The sequence below is a fragment of the Budorcas taxicolor genome, chromosome 1 (assembly GCF_023091745.1).
Source record: "Budorcas taxicolor isolate Tak-1 chromosome 1, Takin1.1, whole genome shotgun sequence".
NCBI classification, from domain to species: Eukaryota; Metazoa; Chordata; class Mammalia; order Artiodactyla; family Bovidae; genus Budorcas; species Budorcas taxicolor.
In genome coordinates, this window is record NC_068910.1 from 194,122,866 (window position 1) to 194,142,784 (window position 19,919).

General features: G+C 46.1%; 2 protein-coding genes across 2 annotated transcripts; both read right to left on the minus strand.

The window, feature by feature from the left end:
• Positions 1-294: 294 nt before the first annotated feature.
• Positions 295-1,164, minus strand: LOC128053130 (proline-rich protein 23C-like). The gene has a single exon (XM_052645607.1). It carries the CDS (start codon positions 1,162-1,164, stop codon positions 295-297), a length of 870 nt encoding a protein of 289 aa, XP_052501567.1.
• A 17,096-nt stretch (positions 1,165-18,260) lies between these two features.
• Positions 18,261-19,061, minus strand: LOC128053103 (proline-rich protein 23C-like). The gene has a single exon (XM_052645918.1). It carries the CDS (start codon positions 19,059-19,061, stop codon positions 18,261-18,263), a length of 801 nt encoding a protein of 266 aa, XP_052501878.1.
• Positions 19,062-19,919: the final 858 nt, after the last annotated feature.

Sequence of the window (19,919 nt, forward strand, 5' to 3'; positions counted from 1 at the left end):
GCCCTGGAGAAGGAAATGGCAACCTATTCCAGTATCCTTGCCTGGGAAATCTCATGGACAGAGGAGCTTGGTGGGCTACAGTCCACGGAGTTGCAAGGAGTCCCACACAACAGCAAAAAAAAAACAACAGATCTGCTTAAGGGTAATCTCTTTAGAGAAAACCTACCAGCAGTCTGGCTATCTGAAAGAAGGCTCCATTTCAAGTGGATTTTCTTTGCCCAGGTGAGCTTCCTTTCAGGTGTTCAGGCAGCCACTGATCAAAATTCTGCAATGCAGCCTGCATCCAAAAAGGATCTATTGGTGTGATTCTTTCGGTGTGTGCAATATATACACAACCAACATCGGAAGACTCTGTCCTGGTGCCCGCTCAGGTGTCCAGGAATTGTGGGAGGCAGTGGATTCAGGGAACAGGCATCTCCGGGCCTTGCAAGGAGGACCAGGAGGGCGACAGGGGCGCTCCTGGGGACCTGGACTCGGAGAAGGAGGTAGAGGTTGGAGTGGTGAGTCAGGAAAGGGCTCCAGAAGGTGCAAGTCCAGGTTGTCGTCGTGCTGAGGAGAGCCTCTCTCTGGACTAGGATTGGAGGCCCGAGGGGAGGGCTCTGAGACTATGTCGAACAGGTCAAAGTGAGTCAAACTTTCAGCAGAACAGCGGAGCTCAGCGACTGGGACTGAGGCAGCATCCATCCAGCCCAGCAGGAAGTCAGCGTCAGCATTCGCGTCCTCCTCGCTGGCCTCTCCCTGGCAGGCGATCTCTGGGACAGCGGCACAGGAGAGTCCCGGCTCCAGGGCCACGTACTCCCCGGGAGGGCTCAGGACAGCGCCCGGTTCTAGGCCCTGCCCCCACGGCCCTTCCACACCCGAGCCCAGGAGGGCCTCGGGAACCAGCATGAGGATGCGACCTCCGAGACACACTTGCCTCACAGACGTTGGCTCGGGCTCCAGCAGCAGTTCGACGTCGTCCAGGAGCACGTGCAGAGCACATCCCGCCGGCAGGACAGCCACGAAGATGAGGGTGCCTGCTGTCGGGGACCAGGCCAGGTTATCCAGGCTGGGCGCCGCCTCAGACTCGGACTTGGGGCGCTTGGCAGGGCCGGGTCCTCCGTCCTGCGGTTCCCACGGGTCCTCAGGGTAGGCGGTGGGGCTGCGCGGTCGGCAGCCCATCATGTGAGTGTCGCCGCGGGCCTGGGACCTGGCAGAAGGCGACAGAGGGCTGGGTCCTGCAGGCAGTGACAGGTCGGCTTGACAGGTGAGGCCGACGCGGGGCGGTGGGGCGCAGGAACGCAGGACGAGTCTTCGGAACTCTGGGGTTGCCTCTGGGGAGTCACTCAGCCGTGGCTTCTAGGGGAGCTGCTGCGTTCAGTCGCAAGAGCGAGTTTGAGCTTCATCTCCTCACGTGGACGGGTTTGCACAGGAGTGGGCCAAGGGTGCCGTGAGTGAAGCCGGCGGAACCTGAGTCGCAAAGCAGCCTCACGCTAAACCGACTCACGCTAAGCCCCGCCTCTTCCTAGGCTCCGCCTACAGAAATGGAGTAGTCTGGGAAGCCGAAGAGTCCTGACCCTGGTGGGTAGTTCAGTGTAGATGCTTTTATAGGCCTGAAGGGGGCGGAGCAATCGTGCCACTCCTGGACGAAGTCCTTGGCCTTCCTCGTGTTGGCCTCAGATGCGGAAAACCTTAACCGGAAAACCGATTACGTTTCTAGTCCCACCATTGGAACGCTGCACCAGGACCCTGAAATGTAGTTCCTTCATCCCCTGAGACCTCGCCCTGGCAGTGACCTCGTATCTTCTTCGATCCGATAGTGAGGTAAAGTTTTGGATGACATCCTTAAGTCTACGCCTGTGTTCTCAATGACTGCCAGATCCTTGCAGCGGTATTCAAAGGGAAAGCAATGTTAGAATTGAGTGTCTTATTGGCAGCTGCTACACGATCAACTTACGTATATATCAGTTTAACAAGATGGTCGTTGTTATACTTCCACCACTAAACCAAGAGTTTATAGTATTGAATTTGACCTACACTACACTCAGAGGTGTATCTGTTGCAGCTCAATTGTGCCAAAGGAAGAAACAATTGGCCAGGAGCCCGGAAGTAGCAGAGGATCGTTTGACCCATCAGGCTCCCCTCCGGGTGATGCAGGCAGCAGCGCCTTTAATCTGGGTGTCACTTGAAAGGCACGCCTATGCTACAGATCCTGGTGGCCAAGGGAAGGTGTGGATCCACAACTTATCCAGAGTTAGTACAAGAAAGCACTCAATAATTACTTTGCAACACTACTGCTACTACTACTATAGATAATTCTTTCATATAGTTACAGAAGAAGATGAAATACTTCCCTTTGTGTCCTTTTACCACATGATTGCTCACTTTGTCCCTTTTTACAAAATAGCTTATATGGTCTCATTTTTAGGGCCACATAATATTCCTTCATACAGAATCCTGTTAAAATCAGGCTTCCTTTGATGGACATTCAAGCCAGTGTTCTGTGAACTGGCAGACACTGCCCTTCTCTGGCCAGATAGTGTAAAATGCAGACTCTGTGCCACATCCCAGAATCACTGATCAGACTTCCGGGGGCCATGAGCCTAGGAATTCTCCTTAAGTAGCTCCACAAAGATTATGTTTGGGGCCCGAGTTTAAGATGACAGAACTTGTTTTCATTCAGCATTTGAGGGGTTCAGGAACACTGCAGTGTATGATCAAGGTGACATCCCAGCCTGTTGGTGACAAACACAAGAAGGAAATTCAACCTTCCTGGGCCTGCCTTCGGTGGTTTCCCCTATACTCCTTCCTGCATCCACTCTCATAGTTGCATTCCAGTGTCTTGCCTGTGGGCTAAGAAATTCCCTATATAGATCAGGAATGTTGCTGAGGGAACATGCAGGGGCTGTACACAGTTTTCAGGGCATGGCTACCAGGAACATGAGTTCTCACTGGGTGAACATGGATGCCACAGGCACCTACTTCTATATTCCCAGGTGATGGGAGCAGCTGCTGTTCCTCTGTTGTTTGTACAGAAGGCAGGATAGGAAGATGCAAGGAGATGCTGGGGAACTTGCAGGAAACATCTGTTTTGGTCCCGGAGAATTCTTCTGACAATGCTTGAACATCCCATGGTCAGAGAACATTCAATGGGAACTCCATTCAGGACAGTGAGTGTGGACATGCTATGTTTTAAGGGACAGATGGAGGAGCCAAAATCTGGCCAGGACACCAGGTATAGTTTGGAGCTCTTGGCATAACAAGTATTGGGACCCTGAGCAGGGTGGCTTCTGCACCAGCTGGTGCCACCTCTTATCCACTGCTCTCCTGGCATCAGTAGGCTTATTATCAGAACCTGGGCTTATTATTGTCCTGGGCCCTGTGAATCCTCACACTGAACTCTGCTTAGAAGGGACTGTGGTCCTGTCCTGAAACAAAGACAGTTACTGGGGGCCTGGCATAGACACTTCCAGTTTCTTCTTCCGGTCAGCCCCTCTATAACTGTGTGATCACAGGCAAGTCATTTCACCTTTGGTAACCTTAGCTTCCTTACATATGAAGAGGGGAGAATGCCATCTACCGTGTAGGGTAGTTGTGAGACAATGTAGGTAAAATGTTCTTGGAACATGGTAAGTGTCTAGTAAATATTAATTGTCATTCTTTATTATGTTTATAATCTGTCTTTCCGAATGGTATCATAACCCTGTTCTCAGTATCTTGAAGAGTGCCCAGCATGTAGCCTACATGCAATGAATGAAATGGTAAACAGTATCCTCATCATCATCCTAAAAAGGGGTCAGATATGTTAGAAATAACTTTTTCAGGACTGCCCTGGTGGTACAGTGGAGAAGAATCTGAGTGCCAATGTAAGAGACACAGTTTGGATCCCTGGTCCGGGAATATTCCTCACGCCACAAGGCAACTAAGCTCGTATGCCACAATTACTGAGCCTGTGCCCTAGAGCCCCCTTCTGCAATTACTGAGCCCAAGTGCTGCAACAACTGAAGCCCGTGCACCTAGAGCCTGTGCTCCACAACAAGAGAAGCCACAATGAGAAGCTCACCCACCACAACTGTAGAGTGGCCCCCATTCCCACAACTAGTGAAAAGTCCCCACAAAGCAATGAAACCCCAGTGCAACCAAAAGAAAAATGAAAAACAATTTAAAAACTTGACCTGCAAATGATACCACCAAGAAAGTGAAAAGATAACCCAGAGACTGGGAGAAAATTTTTTAGAAATAAAAAAAAAATTACTTTGCTAGGTGTTTTCATGACAGAACATCTATATAATTCATAAATGACTTGCTGGGCACCAGATCAGTTGTCTCTTTTTACGTTATTTTTCTTTAAGATGCTCAATGACTGTCTGAGTGGATTTTCAGGCCCACTCACTGGTCTTTCTTGGTGTCATTCAAAACAAACTATTCAATCTGTATGAACTTCTTCAACCACTGTGAGGCAGAATTACCAAATAAATCCCAGTTCTGGGTAGGGTACAAGATGGCTACCAGTGGTCCAGTTAGAAGAAGAGTGAGGAAAGTTGAGTACAGAAGCCAGGCAAAAGATAGCCATCACGAAGTAGGACTGAGTTTTCTCAGCATTGGGCATCTGAGCATAACGAATGCTTTCTTCCTTCATTTGACACTCTGAGACACAGGTCCAGAACTTTGGGACCGAGGGTGCTCTTGACATTAACGTTAATGAGGATCATTTGGTTATTCCCCAAGAATGCATAACTAGGATTTAAAATTCCTATTTATTTTTATTCACTTAAAAATAATACCTGGATATATATTTTAAAAATATAAACACTATCTATAAAACTGTAGCTAACTTCAGCTCCCACAAACTCCTAATCCAGTGTTGATGTGAGGAGATCCTTTTCAATCCATTAACATACATAACACAGGGAATTTGCTTTCTTCCTGGAATGGCCATGTATTGTGGGTCTTTCTTTGCAATGTGTAAAACCTTGTTGCAATTCATACTGTTATCAGCAAAGTACATTACCTATTCTGTCTTTTATTGGAGAGACATTCTCCAAAATGCACTACAGGCCTTTACAAGAAAATGTGGAATAAGAAAGGGCAGTTTCAAAAATTTCTTGTATAGCAACACTGTTATTCTTGCCTGAAGTAGAATGACGACACTGCCCCTGAACAGTTTCTCTATTTTAAAAAGTATTGAAAAAACTAGTCTCAGCAGGCAGGCAAAATAAGAAATAAAAGGCACCCACACTGGATAAAAAGAAGGGAACCTATTAATATCTGCAGATGGCAAGAACTTTAAAAAGGAAAATACTAACATCTTGACCATAAAAGAATAGGCACTAATAAATGAATTCCACAAATTTGGAGCATACAGATTAATACACAGGAAAATTTAGCTTTTTTATATAGGAAGAAGATAGTCACTGAAGGGAAAAGGGACAAGAGAAGAAGAAAGCCATCTATAATCCAATCAGTAAGAATGTCAGTACTAATCCCATAAAAAGAATTATATACCTCAAAATAAAACTGACTCATAGGAGAAAGACAATTCTGAAAACTAAAACACTGACAAAGGCAATGAAAGATGACACAGAGAAATACGAAGATATCACAAGATCTGGAACTAGAAGAATTAATATTGTTAATGGCCAATTAAAATTGTAAATGGCCATACTGCCTGAAGCAATCAACAGATTGAAGGCAGACCCTAGCAAAACACCTTTTTCTCAAACAAGTACAAATATTCCTAAAATTCATAGAGAGCCACACAAGACCCAACATGGCCAAAGCAAACGTGGGAAAAAAAGAAACAAAAAAAAAAGTTGAAGCTACCACCCTCCTAGACTTCAGAACAAACTCAAAGCTACAGAAATTCAAACAGCATGGTACTGGCACAGTAACAGACATAGAGCTCAATGGAACAGAATAGAGATCCCAGACATGACCCCGGAGTAACCTATAGTCAATGAATTCACAACGTAAAAGGTACCAGTGTACAACAGCAAGAGTGTCTATTCAACATGTGTTGCAGGCAAAACTGGACACCCACATGGACAACAAAGAGACCTGAATATTTCTACAGGCCTTCAAGAAACATAAAGTCAAAATGGGTGACAGACCTCCAAGTGAGACCTTAATCCACAGAACTCCTCAATGAGACACTGGATCTTGGACATAAATCGAGGCAACACTTGTGTCAAGGCATATGGCTCCCCAGGCAAAAGTCATCTAAGCAAATCTAAATGCGTGGGACCTAGTTGACTTTCAAAGCTTTCACAGAGCAAAGGAAACTACAGACAAATCCAAAAGGCATCCTATGGAATCGGACACAATATCTGCAAGTGATATGACTGATCCAAATCTATAGCAGTTCCTCCAGCTCTGTAGGATAAAAACAACCAAACAATTCAATCAGACTATAAGCAGACGTTATGAATACACTTCTTGGTCCAAAGAAGAGAGGCAGATGCATAACAGACATGGGAGAAGATACTCCACATCGCTAATAGATAGAAATGCAATTTCAAACAACCATGACATATCACTTCACAACGTTAACAAGGGATAGCATATGAAAGTCTTTTCAAAAGAAATAGTCTCTAGAAAAGGATGAATAGGGAGTCCCCAGACACTATTGTTGGGAATAACAATTGGGGCAACCATTAGGCAAAACAGAATAAAGTTTCCTCCAAACACTACAGGTAGAGACACCATGTTATCCAACCCTTCTATTCCTGAGTATACACACTGAAAACAACAAAAACTCTCATTAAAAGTGAATAAGGCACCGGATGTTTACAGCAGCAGTACTGACAATAGGCAAAACAAGGAGGCAACCCTAGTGCTTATCCACAGAATAACAGATACAGAAGAGGGCTGACAAATACAAAAAAACATACACATAAAATGGAATAATACTCTCCCAGAAAGAAGACTGAAATTCTTCTTCAGAAACTTGGATGAACTTAGCCTATAACAGTCTAAGTGACAGAAGCCCAAACAAGAATCACAAGTACTGTATAATACCATGGACAAGGGAATGTTAAAAAAGAATACAGACAAATGGTCGACAACAGTGAAAAAGACTCAAACATAGAGTAGACAACCTTATTGTTATTGTTCAGTCACTAAGTCGTGTCTGACTTTTGAGACCCCATGGACTGCAGCATGCCAAGCTTTCCTGTCCTTTACTATATCCCAAATTTGCTCAAACTCATGTTCATTGAACTGATGATGCCATCCAGCCATCCCATCCTCTGTTGCCACCTACTCCTGCCCGAAATCTTTACCAACATCGGGTCTTTTCCAATGAGCTGGCTCTTCACATCAGGTATGCCAAAGTATTGGAGCTTCAGCATCAATCCTTCCAAAGAATATGCATGGTTAAATTCCTTTCGTGTTGGCTGGTTTGATCTTCTTGCTGTCCAAGGGACTCTCAAGAGTCTTCTCCAGCACCAAAATTGAAAGTGTCAATTCTTTGGTGGTCAGCCTTCTTTACAGTCCATCGCTCACATTTGTACATGACTACTGGAAAAACCACAGCTTTGACTATACAGACCTTTGTCAGAAAAGTGATATCTTTGCTTTTTAATATGTTGTCTAGGTTTTCATATCTTTCCTCCCTAGGGGCAAGCAGCTTGTAATTTTATGGCTGGAGACACTGTCTGCAGTTATTTTGGAACCCAGGAAAATAAAATCTGTCACTGCTTCTACTTTTTTCCCTTCTTTTTGCCATGAAGTGATGGAACCAAATGCCATGATCTTCATCTTTTGAATGTTGAGTTTTAAGCCAGCTTTTCACTCTCCTCTTTGACCCTCATCAAGAGACTGTTTAGTTCCTCTTCACTTTCTACCATTAGAATGGTATCATATGCCTATCTAAGATTGTTGATATTTTCTTCCAGCAATCTTGATTCCAGCTTGTGAGTCATCTGGCTCAGCATTTCATATGATTACTCTGAAAATTAGTTAAATAAACAGAGTGACAGTATACAGACTTGACATACTCCTTCCCCAGTTTTGAACCAGTCAATTGTTCCATGTCCAGTTCTAATTGTTGCTTCTTGACTGGCACACAGGTTTCTCAGGAGGCAGGTAAAGTGGTCTGGTATTCCCATCTCTTTAAGAATTTTCCAGTTTGTTGTGACCCACATAGTCAAAGGCTTTAGTATATTCAGTGAAGCAGAAGTAGATGCTTTTCTGGAAGTCCCTTGCTTTCTCTTTGATCCAACCAGTGTTGGAAATTTGATCTCTGGTGCCTCTACCTTTTCTAAACCAAGCTTGTATATCTGGAAGTTCTAGGTTCACATACTGCTGCAACCTAGCTTGAAGAATTTTGAACATCAATTTATCAGCATGTAAAATGAGCACAACTGTGCAGCAGGTTGAACATTTTTGGCATTGCCCTTCTTTGAAATTGTAATGAAAACTGACCTTTTCCAGCCCTGTGGCCACTGTGGCTGAGTTTTCCAAATTTGTTGACATCCTGAGTGCAGCACTTTAACAGCATCATCTTTTAGGATTTGAAATAGCTCAGCTGGAATCCATCATCTCCACAAGCTTTGTTCTCAGTAATGCTTCCTGAGGCCCACTTGACTTCACACTCCAGGATGTATGGCTCTAGGGAGTGACCACACCATCATGGTTATCTGGGTTATTAAGACATTTCTGTACAGTTTTTCTGTGTATTCTTGCCACCTCTTCCTAATATATTCTGCTTCTGTTAGGTCCTTACCATTTCTGTCCTTTATTGTGCCCATCCTTGCATGAAATATTCCCTTAATATCTCTAATTTTCTTAAAGAGATCTCTAGTCTTTCCCATTTATTGCTTTGCACTGTTCACTTAAGAAGGTTTTCTTATCTCTCCTTGCTATTCTTTAGCACTCTGCACTCAGATGGGTATATCTTTCCTTTTCTCTTTTGCCTTTTGCTTCTCTTCTTTTATCAGTTCTTTGTAAGGCTGCCTTGGAAAACTATTTTGCCCTCTTGCATTTCTTTTTCTTGGGGATGCCTTTGGTCATTGACTCCTATACAATGTTAAGAACCTCCATCTATAGTTCCTCAGGCACGCTGTCTATCAGATCTAATCCCTTGAATCTGTCACCTCCACTGTATAATCATAAGGAATTTGATTTAGGTCAAACCTGAATGGCCTAGTGTTTTTCTCTACTTTCTTCAATTTAAGGCTAAATTTTGCAATAAGGAGCTCATGGTCTGAGCCACAGCTCAAATCTTGTTTTTGCTGATTGTATAGAGCTTTTCTATCTTTGGCTACAAATAATATAATCAGTCTGATTTCAGTATTGACCATTTGTAGCGATGTCCATGTGTAGAGTTGTGTTGTTGGAAGAGGGTGTTTGCTATAACCAGTGCATTCTCATGACAGAACTCTGTAAACAAGCTGCTGCTGCTGCTAAGTCACTTCAGTCGTGTCCGACTCTGTGCGACCCCATAGACGGCAGCCCACCAGGCTCCCCCATCCCTGGGATCCTCAAGACAAGAACATTGGAGTGGGTTGCCATTTCCTTCTTCAATGCATGAAAGTGAAAAGTGAAAGTGAAGTTGCTCAGTCATGTCCGACTCTTAGCCACCCCATGGACTGCAGCCCACCAGGCTCCTCCATCCATGGGATTTTCCAGGCAAGAGTACTGGAGTGGGGTGCCATTGCATTCTCTGGTCAACAAGCTAGTTCTTACCAAATGAGAGAGTGAAGGGGGCAAGTGCAAGAAGAGGTAGAGAATGGAGTCATATAAAATAGCAGGTATTGTTCAGAACAAGGAATGAGTGCCTTAATCTTGTAATAAGTTGTACAGGAACCACTGTCTATACACCTGAATCTAATCTGGAACTGTAAATCACCTCCACTTCAATAAATGACCCAATCAAGCCCATCCATCCATCCTGCAAACTCTGCATGGGACCCTGCTGGGACTCTTCCTCTTACACTTTTAATCCCCTACTCCTCCCAGGGCTATTCATGGTTTTCAATCCCTGAAGCCTCAAGATTGGTCTCACTGGCTCTTTAACGAGGTTTCCCCTTGAACCCCCATGACTGCAGAATTACAAGCAGTTGCTTTATGTCTCCCCACAAACCATAAAATGCCAACATTCAGAATAATTTGACAAAGCCTCTGTCTTCAACCAGAAACACACAAAACAACACTCCTATCTTTTCAGGATCCAAAACACTGCAGACTAATATCTTTAGTACTAGAAGACTTATCCACAGACCACTGACAGAAAGTTCCTACTTCTTGGTAAACTTTAGGAGTACTTCAATTGACACTAGGCTAGAGACATGGATGTCCTTATCCAACCCACTGTTCCACTTGTATAAAAGGAATATCCAATTAAAAGATGAGAGACAGATAAGAGACAGGTCAACAAAACAAAGACACAATACTCCCATGATTTGGAAACAGTTTTGTCTTTACTGGGATTCCCTGGTGGCTCAGATGGTAAAGAATCTGACTGCAATGCAGGAAATCAAAGTTCAATCCTTGGGTTGGGAAAATCTCCTGCAGAAGAGAATGGGAATACACTCCAGTACTCTCACTGGGGAATGCTATGGACAGAGGAACCTGGCAGGCTACAGTCCATGGGGTCCCAAAGAGTCATAAATGACTGGGCCATTAACACTTTTCACTTATCTTTATTGGTCAGTCAGGAGAGTCAACCCATAAGCCATGGCTGACACGAAGCTCTTCCGCAGGATACTGGGTAAATCTAGGAATCACCTGTTTCTACGTGCCAGTCACAGTGGGCAGAATTCATGTGGGGTCTTCTTTTTTTAATTTTTAATTGAAAGATAATTCCCCTGGAGGAGGGCATGGCATCCCACTCCAGTATTCTTGCCTGGACTGAGGAGCTATAGTCCATGGAGACATGACTAAGCAACTAAGCAGCAACAAAAATAATTGGATAATTTACAATATTGTCTTGGTTTCTGACATACATAAGCATGAATCAGATATAGGTATACATATGTCCCCTCCTTCTTGAACCTCCCTTTCACCTCCAACCCCATATCACCTCTCTAGGTTCTCACAGAGCACCGAATTTGTGCTCCCTGTGTCATGCAATAGATTCCCCACGTGTGGTCTTAAAACAGTTAAAAACACAGAATCTGGAGAATTAAAGACTTTTATGTGATAAGCAGATTTCTATTTTAAAAACATCCCCCAAAAAAGAAATGGAAACGGTTGGGTGGGGGGAGGATGGCAAATTTTATTAAAAACCCACAGACTCAGCAACAGAGTTCAACTATTGCCAATCTCAGCATTCAGAAAGAGGAGGGATTGTCAGAGTGGTTTCTCTGACAATTCTGTGTCTTGTATCCACCAAATATTTTGTCCACACTCTTCAGTGGATATTGGCTAGATTCAACACACACACAGACATACACAAGAGACTACAGTGGCCATCCAGAAAAGCTCACACTGGGCAGTGTTGTCATAAACTAGCATGGACAATAGGGACAAAATCTAGTCAACAAAAGATTAAATAATTACTCTATTGGTAGGAATACGAGGGGAAGAGGCAGAGGTCGGGTGCCTGGGAAAGGATAGCTTTTGAGAGAAAAGTGCTGACAGTTGGGTTTGAAGGAAAATTAGGGGTGGAGGTGGGATAGAACTACTTCAGGGTGACCTCCCTAGAGAAAAGCCTAAGCAGCTGTCTGAAAGCATGCTGTATTTCAGGAGACTTTTCTTTGCCCAGGTGAGGTTCCTTGCTAGCAATCTAGCCACCTAGATGCTAATTTTCAACTGATGCAAAATTCTGCAGTGCAGCATGCTTCCAATAATCATCTGGCTCTTGCCATGCTTGCAAAGTGGGCCATGTACACACAGCCATCAGAAGACGGTCCTAGTCCACACCATTGTAAGGCGGTGTGCAGTTTCCTGTAGGATCAGGGTTCTTCGCTCCTTGCCAGGAGGACTGTGAGGGCACTGGCGGCGATTGAGGGAACCCGGACTAGGAGAGAGTGTTAAAGGTTGGAGTGGTGAGTCGCGAAAGGCCTCCTGCAGCTCCATGTCGAGGTGGTCGTGATGGTGAGGAGAGCCTTTCTCTGGACTAGGGTTGGTTGCCCGAAGCCAGGACTCTGGGAAGGAGCCCTGTGCATCCAGGTCACGGAGAACAGGGCAGGCCGCCAGCAGCATCCATCCCATGGGGCAGGTACTCGGCATGCAGGTCCACGTACTCCTCGTGGGCAAAAGAATCCTGGCTCCAGGACTGTGTACTTGCCAGGAGGGCCCAGGACAGCAGCCTAGTTCCAGGATCTGTACCCACGTCCGAGCCCAGTAGGGCCTCGGGGATCAGCATGAGGATGTGATCTCCGAGAGACCCTTGTACCATGGACGTGGACTCCTGCTTCAGCAGCAGGTCTATGTGCTCCAGGAGCAAGAGCAAAGCACAGCCGGCGGGCACACCAGGTCAGCGATGGGTTCGCTCTCAGCCTGGGGCTTCCTCCCGTCGTCCAATTTGGGTGCCACCTTGGACTCTGGCTCAGGCTGGGATTCGGACTCTGGGGGCTCCTGCACCTCCATTCAACAGCAAGGAGCTCGGTCCCGCACACTGTGTCGGGTCTTGACCACAGGCGAGGCAAGCCAGAGTGGGCCGGCTGGACCCCAAGACAGAGCGTTGCTGGGGAGTCCTCGGAGGACCCGGGCCAACTCCTGGGAGACCCACAGCCCTCACTACTAGGGGAGCCACCTTCAGCGCTTCAGCTCTCTGGTCACTGAAGCCCACTCCTCGGAGCACGCACCCAGGATGGCCAAAGCTGCTGCTTGTGAGGCCAGCACGTGGCGCAAAGAATACAACCTGGCCCTTTAGGCTCCGCTCCCTCTGAGGTTCCGTGGGGTAGAATTCGCCAGACCTGAGCAGCCTGATTGACAACCCTGGCTCTGGCTGGAAGGTCACCTTAGGGATCTATGTTTAGAGAACTACCCTATGTTTACAGGGTCCCCGAATATTCCCGAGGCTCTAAGGCTGGGTTTCCAAGTCACATGCTCTGCTTTATCAAAGTAGCTCTCAGAGACAGAAAACCTTAACCCAAAAACCCATTGCCTATAGGGTCACAAGGACCTGTAGGTCCCTGTTCCCATTGACTCTTTCCACCCCCACCACCCCCATCCTCCTAAACTCCACCAGGCATGTCCTGGCCTCTTTTATTTGGCTCCCAAACTAAAACATGCTTAGTGACAGAAATGACAAATACTGTATGGCATTGCCTACATGGGCAGTGTAAAAAAACATGTGGATGAATGTATGTGCAACACTGAAACAGACTCAAATGTAAAGTAAACACACTAATCCTTACCAAATGAGAGAAGGAAGTGGAAAGGGGCAAAAAGAGGTAGGAGATGAAGTCATAGGAGCTAGCAGGTATTGTTCCAAAGGGGGATTACTGTATTGACCTTGTAATAAGTTGTAAAAACCTTAGGAGCAGTAAGGCTGCTGAATCACTCATCTGTACCCCTAAATCTAATCTGTAAGGGGAAATCATCGATAAATAACCCAATCAAATCATCAATCCATCCATCCATCCATCAAAATCTGGATGCATCCTTACTGGGACAGCTTTTCTTCTTTCACCTTCAATTTCCAAGTCCTCTGCAATGCCTGAAGCCCCCCAGATGCTCTCATTGGCCCTTCTGCCAGCTTTTTTGATGGACCCCTCAAAGACTCCCAAATTCCAAGTACCTGCTTTTTGTGTACCTGCAAACTATGAAATGCCAACACTTGGAATAATAATTTGACAAAGTCTTTGTCATCACACAGACACACCAAACAACCTCCTAAGATTTCAGGATCAGAAAAACTGCAAACTAAGGTTTTCAGTACTAGAAGGGATGCTGACAAACCACATACAGAATGGTGCTACTTCATGGTAACATTTAAAAGCATTTCCCTTGACACCAGGCGTGAGACTTCAAAGCCCCTATCTAACCGATAATTCCGCACTTGGCAAAGAATATCCAGTCAAAAGATGAAGGAAAGATAAGGGGCAGGTAAATAAAGACAGTATTCTCATGATTTGAAAATTCTTTTGTATTTTTTGGTCAGGCAGGAGAACCTACCCATAAGCTATGACCAAAGTGAAGCTGTTTTGCAGAGTAGTAGGTCAACCTAAGAACCATTTGTTTCTAGGTGCCAGTCACAATGGACAAAATACACCTGGGTTCTTCTTAGGTTTTATTTTTAATTGGGGGACAATTACAATATTCTGTTTCTTTCTGCCAAACATCAACATGAACGATCCATAAGTATACATATGTCCCCTCCTTCTTGAACCTCCCTCCCACCTCCCAACCCATACCACCCTTCTAGCTTGTCAAAGGACACTGGATTTGTGCTCCTTGTGTCATACAGTAAATTCCCCATGTGGGGTCTTAAAACATTTAAAAAATACAGAGTCTGGAAAGTTACAGACTTTTCCATGACAGCATATTTCTATTTTAAAAACATATCAGAAGAAAAGAATGGGAAACTGTTGGCTTGGGGAGGGGGGAGGAATCACAAATTTTATTAAAAACCAGTAACTGAGTTCAACTATTTGCCAACCTCAGCACTTAGAAAGAGGAGAGCACATGATCTCTCTGAAAAATTCTGTGTTTGATATCCAAAAAACACTTTGTCCACATTCTTCAGTGGATATTGGCTAGATTCAACACACACAAGAGCTACACTAGCCATCCAGAAAAGCTTACAAGTGGCAGAGTGTTGTCATAAACTAGCATGGACAATAGAGACAAAATCCTGTCAACAAGAGATCAAGTTATTACTCTATTGGTGGGAATACGAGGGGAAGAGGCAGAGATAGGGTGCCTGGGAAAGGATGGCTTTGAGAGAAAAGTGCTGGGAGTTAGATTAGAAGGGAAATCGGGGGTGGAGGTGGGATAGAGCTGCTCAGGGTGACCTCCCTAGAGAAAAACCTAAGCAGCTATCCAAAAGCATGCTGTATTTCAGGAGGTTTTTCTTTGCTCAGGTGATCTCTACCAGTATTCTAGCCAGCTAAATGCTAATTTTGCAACCAAGGTAAAATTCTGGAATGCAGCAGGCATCCAAGGTCATCTGGCTCTTGTAATCCTTACCAGGTGGTCAATGTACACAGAGCTGTCACCAGAAGTTTTTGTCCTGGTCCTCAGCCTGGTCAGATGTGGAGATTGGGAAGCTTAGGGGGAGGAAAAGTGAGGTCCATGGGACCAGGGACAGAGGTGAGATGGGGTGGGGTGTAGCTCCAGGGGAGGATGGTGGTAGTTTTGACAGCTCCATTGGATAAAAACAACCCAACCCAAACACAGGCAGAAGATCTGAATAAACGCCTTGGTCCAAAGAAGAAAGGCAGATGCCTAACAGACATGTGAAAAGATGCTTCAGTTCACTAATTGTTAGAGAAAAAACACTTTCAAAAACCCATGGCTTATCACCTCACAGATGTCAGAATGGCTGTCATCTGAAAGTCTTCCAAAAGAAATATTTTCTAGGATATGAGGAATAGACAATCCCCAAACACTGTTGGGAATGACAACTGGGACAGCCACTGTGCAAAAGAAAATAAATTCTCCTCCAAGCATTACTGATAGAGACTCTGTACCATCCAGACATTCCATTCCTGAGTATACATCCAGAAAACAACAAAAATTCTCCTTAAAAGTGAGCCATGAACAGGATGTCGATAGCACAACTACAGAAAATAGCCAAAACATGGAAGCAACCCTAGTACCCATCTACAGAAAGAGATACAGGAGAGGAGGGACACACAAGTAAACTCACAAACACACACACACACACACACACCAAATGGAATATTATGCTGCCAGAAGTAAGAGTGGATTTCTGTTTTCAGGAAACTGGGCGAATCTAGCATCACTAGCATGCTTAGTGAAAGAAGGCTGACTGAGATTGACAAACACTGTATGACATCACCACCGTAGACAGCATAAAGAAAGAATATGGATTAATGCAGGTGCAACAGTGAAACAGACTCAGAAGTAAACAAATTAGTCCATATAAACTAGGAGAGGAAAGGATGCAGGGGCAAAAAGAAGTGGGGTGAAGTCCTGCAAACTAGCATGTACTGTCCAAACAGGGAATGACTGCCTTGACTTTGTAATAAGTTGTATAGCCCCAGGATCAGGAAAGATGAATTGCTAGTAGTCCATCTTAATCTAATCTAAATGGTGAATCATCTCCACTTTAATAAATAACCCAATCAAACCATCAATACGTTAACCCATCCATCAAACCCTAGACCCTACCCTTCTGGAATGCTCTTCCTCATCCATCTTCAATTCCTAAGACCTACCATGGGCATTCAAGGTTTCCAATTCCTGAAGCCCCAAATTTCTCTCATTGGCTCTTCTGCTAGGTTTCTCCATGGCCTCCTAAAGACTTCAGATTCCCAGTAGCTGCTTTACGTCCCCACAAATCAGGAAATACCAACAGTTGAAATACTTTGACAAAGTCTCTATCCTCAAGCACAGAGACACAAAACAAGACTCTGAAATTTTCAGGATCAGAAACACTACAAACCATCATTTCAGTACTAGAACACTTACTTACAAATCACATAGAGAGAGCTCCTGCTTCATGATAATGCTAAAAGCACTTCCATTGACACCAGACATGAGACCCTGGAAGCCTCTACCCTACCCATAGTTCTGCCCTTGACAAGGAATATCCAATCAAAAGATGAAGGAAAAGATAAGAGGCAGGTAAACAATACAAAGACACAATACTCTCATGATTTGGAGATACTTTTGTCTTTATTGGTCAGGCAGGAGAATCTATACATAAACCATGGCCAACATGAAGTTGTTTTTAGGATACAAAGTCAATCTAAGAACCAACTGTCTCTAAGTGGCAGTCACAATGGATAAAATACATTCTTCTTTTATTTTTTATATGAGGCTAATTACAATACTCTTTCATTCTCCCAAACATCGACATGAATCAGCCATAGGTATACATATGTCCTCTCCTTCTTGAACCTCCTTCCCACATCCCACCCATTCTACCCCTCTAGGTTGTAACACAGCATGGGATTTGTGCTCCCTGTGTCATACAGCAAATTTCCCATGTGGGTGTTTTAAAACAATTCAAAACACAGAATCTGGAGAATTATAGGCTTTTGCATGACACCAGATTTCTAGTATAAAAACAATGGGAAACAGTGGGCTTTAGGGGAGGGAGTCACAAATTTTAAAACCCACAAACCCAGTACAGAATTCAACGATTGCCAACCTCAGCACTCAGAAAGAGGAGGGCACATGATCTCTCTTCACAGTTTTGTGTTTGGTATCTACCAAACACTTCGTCCACACTCTTCAGTTGATATTGCCTAGATTCAACAGTCACACAAACACACAGGGAATGACAGGGGCCATCCAGAAAAGTTCACACTGCACAGAAGTTCTCGTAAATTATAATGAACATTAGGGACAAAATCTTACCAACAAGAGATTAAATATTACTCCATTGGCTGGAATATGAGGGGAAGGGGCAGAGGCAGGTGCCTGCGAAAGCATGGCTTTTGAGAGAAAAGGTGTTGGCACTTGGGTTTGAAGGGAAATTGGGGGCAGGGTGGGGTGGGGTAGAGATACTTCAGAGTGACCTCCCTAGAGAAAAACCTAAGCAGCTGTCTGATCTTCTGAAAGCAAGCTGTATTTCAGGAGGCTTTTCTTTGTCCTGGTGAGTTTCTTGCCAGTGTTCTAGTCAGCTAGATGCTGATTTTGCAACTGATAGAAAATTCTTCAACACAGTTCAGTTCAGTCGCTCAGTCGTGTCCGACTCTTTGCGACCCCATGAATCGCAGCACGCCAGGCCTCCCTGTCCATCACCAACTCCCAGAGTTCACTCAGACTCACGTCCATTGAGTCAGTGATGCCATCCAGCCATCTTATCCTCTGTCATCCCCTTCTCCTCCTGCCCCCAATCCCTCCCAGCATCAGAGTCTTTTCCAATGAGTCAGCCCTTAGCATGAGGTGGCCAAAGTACTGGAGTTTCAACTTCAGCATCATTCCCTCCAAAGAAATCCCAGGGCTGATCTCCTTCAGAATGGACTGGTTGGATCTCCTTGCAGTCCAAGGGACTCTCAAGAGTCTTCTCCAACACCACAGTTCAAATGCATTTTGAACTGATTTTGCAACTGATGGAAAATTCTGCAACACAGCAAGCATCCAAAACTCATCTGGCTCTTGAGATGCTTGCCAATGGTCAACTGCACACGGAGCCCTCATCGGAAGACTCCGATCTGGTCCCCAGCCTGGCGGTGGGTGGGGATGGGATCAGTTCATTGCAAGATCAGGCTTCTCCGTGCCTTGCAAGGAGGACCCTGAGGACGCTTCGGGCGCTCCACGGGTCCAGGACTAAGAGAAGGTGGTAGAGGCTGAAGTGGGGAGTCGTGGAAGGCCTCTTGCAGGTGCAAGTCCAGGTAATCGTCGTGGTGAGAAGAGCCTTTCTCTGGACTAAGGTTGGTCTCTTGACACCGGGGCTCTAGGAAGGAGCCCTGCAGCTCTGGGTCACGGAGAACAGAGATGGGGCTGCCTGTAGCATCCATCCAAGGCCACGGGAAGTTGGTGTGCAGGTCAGCGTCGTCCTCATTGGCCTCTTCTTGGAGGGCGATCTCTTGCACAGCTGGGCAGAATTCAGGCTCCAGGGCCATGTACTCACCGGGAAGGCTCAGGACAGCAGCCGGTTCCAGGATCTGTACCCTCGGCGCTTCCACATCCGAGTCCAGGAGAGCCTCGGGGACCAGCATGAGGATTTGATCTCCGAGAGACACTTGCACCATGGACATGGAGTTCGGCTCCAGCAGCAGGTCGACGTGCTCTAGAGGCAGGTGCAGGGCAAAGCCAGCGGGCACAACCAGCTGGGCCGTGGGCGGGCACTCTATAGGGGGCTCCATCCCGTCGGCCAGGCTGGGTCCCACCTCGGACTCGAACTCCGGCTCAGGCTCAGGCTCAAATTCGGACTTGGACTCCGGAAACTCCAGCTCCTCGGTTCGGCGGCGTTTGGCTGGGCCGGGTCCTCCAGCCTGCGGTCCCCACAGATCGTCAGGGGAAGCGCTGGGACTACGGGGCCGGCTGCCCATCACGACGACCGAAGGACGGCACACACGAGACTTGACAGAGGGCAACGAGGCGCTCGGTTCTGCTCGCTGTGACAGGTCTCCAAGACCTGTAAGGCAAACCGGAGAGGGCTGGCTGGGGCGCAGGACCTGGTGATGCTGAGCGAGTCCTCAGATATCGCAGCCGCGTTCAGCGCTTCAGTTGGTCACCGAAGCCCACTCCTTGGCGCAACCACGGGCGATGGCCAATGTTGTTGCAAGTGAGGCCAGCGCATCCCGCACCGCAATAAATACATCCCTGCCCCTAGGCTCCGCCCCCTTCCAGGCTCCGCCCCGAGACCTCGCTGGACCTAATCTGCCTGATTGACAGCCCTGACTATGACTGGTAATTCACCTTAGAGAACTACCGCTAGAGAACTACCGTAGGATTACCGGGTCCCCAGATGATTCTGCTACTCTAAGGTTAGGCGTCCAGGGTCACGTGCTTTGGTTTCCAAAAGCGGACCTCAGAAGCAGAAAAACTTAACCAGAAATACTACTCCCTATAGAGTCCCAAGGAACTCTAGGTCCCTACTCACACTGACTCCCCGCCCCAGGCGCGTCCTGGCCCTTTTTATTTCGGCCCCAGCCTGGGGTTGAGTCTGGGATGGCATCCTGAAGTCTCCCTGGGCCGAACTAGTCAGGGGCGGTCAGATCCTCCAGGTGAAAGTGAAAGTGAAGTCGCTCAGTCGTGTCCGACTCTTAGCGACCCCATGGACTGCGGCCCACCAGGCTCCTCAGTCCATGGGATTTTCCAGGCAAGAATACTGGAGTGGGGTGCCATCTCCTTCTCCACAGATCCTTCAAGCGGGGTGCAAAGGGAAGGGGCTCTTGGAACAGAAG

What these genes read in the sequence shown, in the direction of transcription:
- LOC128053130 (XM_052645607.1), bottom strand. Translation starts at nt 1,164, where the DNA reads ATGATGGGCTGCCGACCGCGCAGCCCCACCGCCTACCCTGAGGACCCG.
- LOC128053103 (XM_052645918.1), bottom strand. Translation starts at nt 19,061, where the DNA reads ATGGGCAGCCGGCCCCGTAGTCCCAGCGCTTCCCCTGACGATCTGTGG.